General features: G+C 23.0%; 1 protein-coding gene across 1 annotated transcript in view; it reads right to left on the reverse strand.

The window, feature by feature from the left end:
- LOC137620743 (apolipoprotein D-like) overlaps positions 1-2,500 on the reverse strand; it is a 9,782-nt gene that overhangs the window by 1,505 nt on the left and 5,777 nt on the right. Inside the window, exon 5 of the mRNA XM_068351121.1 lies at positions 1,591-1,676. Within this exon, the coding sequence (XP_068207222.1) occupies positions 1,591-1,676 (86 nt within the window). The remainder of the gene's footprint in view (positions 1-1,590; positions 1,677-2,500) is intronic.

Consider the following 2,500-nt stretch of genomic DNA (forward strand, 5'->3'; position numbering starts at 1 on the left):
TCAAGCAATCATGCAATACAATTGCCTCTGGCATAATAAGGTATTATATATACAGTATATATATATATATATATATATATATATATATATATATATATATATATATATATATATATACATATATATTTATATATATGTATGTATGTATCTATATATATATATATATATATATATATATATATATATATATATATATATATATATATGTATATATATTACATATATATATATATATATATATATATATATATATATATACATATATATTTATATATATGTATATATATATATATATATATATATATATATATATATATATATATATATATATATATATATATATATATATATACATATATATACATATATATTTATATATATATATATATATATATATATATATATATATATATATATATATATATATATATATACATACTATATATATATATATATATATATATATATATATATATATACAGTATATGTATATATATATATATATATATATATATATATATATATATATATATATATATATATATATATATATATATATATATATATATATACATACACACACACACACACACACATATATATATATATATATATATATATATATATATATATATATATATATATATATATATATATATATATATATGTATATATATTACCCCCACGAGCCGAAAATACAAAATAGAAAAAATTCTAAATCAATTTCATTGGAGTTTTGTGATACTATAATATTTAGAACACAAACTGCTAATTTATATAGTTCTTGATATCTACCACTTCCAATAACGTAACATTAAAAACAGATTTCTAAATATATGGTTTTTGGCCTTAAAAAGTTTGAGAAACACAAAACATAATTCCGGTTTGTTCATTAAGGCTGTTGAAATATGACTGCCAATTGTATGTTTCGCATTATTGCAAGGACGAACACGAGTTCTTTCTGTTTAGGTTTCTCATGCATTCGCGCTGAAGGAAGAAGGGGAGTCCATATCAATGCATGTTGTTCTAGAATTATTTCCTTGTCTTAATGATAGGTTTTTAATATTAGGACACTGAGACTTGTGTTATTTGTTCATCTATTTCTTTAATTTATTGGATAGTTTCATGGCATACTAACTTCACTTCCAAATTTACCTTTATGAATAATAGAAAGGAGTAGAGCCATTGGCAACGCTTAATAAAGCACTGAAGAATTTTAAAGAAAAGGAGCAGACCCACTTGTCGATCTTCTGAACTCAATAACTTTTTTTTATTGTGGATAAAGAGATCACATTTACATGACGCTAATGTTGAAAAATGACATCGGCTTTGCTTTATACTCTTAGTGTGTTAGATTTTGTCAAATCGATGTTTATATACATTGGAAAAACATGAAATTAAAGGCTGATGCTTTTGTGATATTTGGTCATTCATAAACTGAGGTTAATAAGGAATTAATCACTTTCAATTTGATGCATTAGATATAATTGACATAATCTTCTCTCTCTCTCTCCTCTCTCTCTCTCTCTCTCTCTTCTCTCTCTCTCTCTCTCTCTCTCTCTCTCTCTCTCTCTCTCATACCCTACTTACTCGATATATTCCCTCCTGGAGGCAATTGTAAACCGAAGAGAAGTTCTCGTAATCCGTATCTAGGACGTGGTATTCGGCCGGAATGTCTAAAAGAGAGAAAGAGAACATTTAAAAAAAAAATCATGGAATCGCAAGACGAAATTAATTGCCTAAGTCAGCATCAAGATGCGTAAATAGTTTTGTAATCATTCTTGTTACATTACATATTTACGCCTTACCATGTACATAAATACACACATACACATACACATACACATACACATACATGTATATATATAAAATATATATATATATATATATATATATATATATATATATATATATATATATTTATATATATATATATATATATATATATATATATATATATATATATATACATATATATATATATATGTATATATATATATAAATATATATATATATATATATATATATATATATATATATATATATATATATATATATATCAATGATATACATACATACATACATACATATATATATATATATATATATATATATATATATATATATATATATATATATATATATATATATATATATATATATATATATATATATATATATATATATCATCATCATCACCATCATCATCATCTCTTCCTACTCCAATTGATACAAAAAGCCTCAGTTAGATTTCGCTAGTAGTCTCTATCTGGAGCTTTTTCATCAGTACTTCTCCATTCATCATCACATACTTCACGCTTCATAGTCCTCAGCCATGTAGGTCTGGGTCTTCCAACTCTTCTGAAGCCTTTTGCTTGAACAAACCTTCTCCATCTGCCCCTCAACATGATTTCATCCACATATGGCACTCGAGTAATTACTATTATAGTTTCATTTCTAATCCTTTACTGTCATTTAACTCCTAATATTCTTCTAAGGC

This window comes from Palaemon carinicauda, chromosome 27, assembly GCF_036898095.1.
Source record: "Palaemon carinicauda isolate YSFRI2023 chromosome 27, ASM3689809v2, whole genome shotgun sequence".
Lineage (NCBI taxonomy): Eukaryota > Metazoa > Arthropoda > Malacostraca > Decapoda > Palaemonidae > Palaemon > Palaemon carinicauda.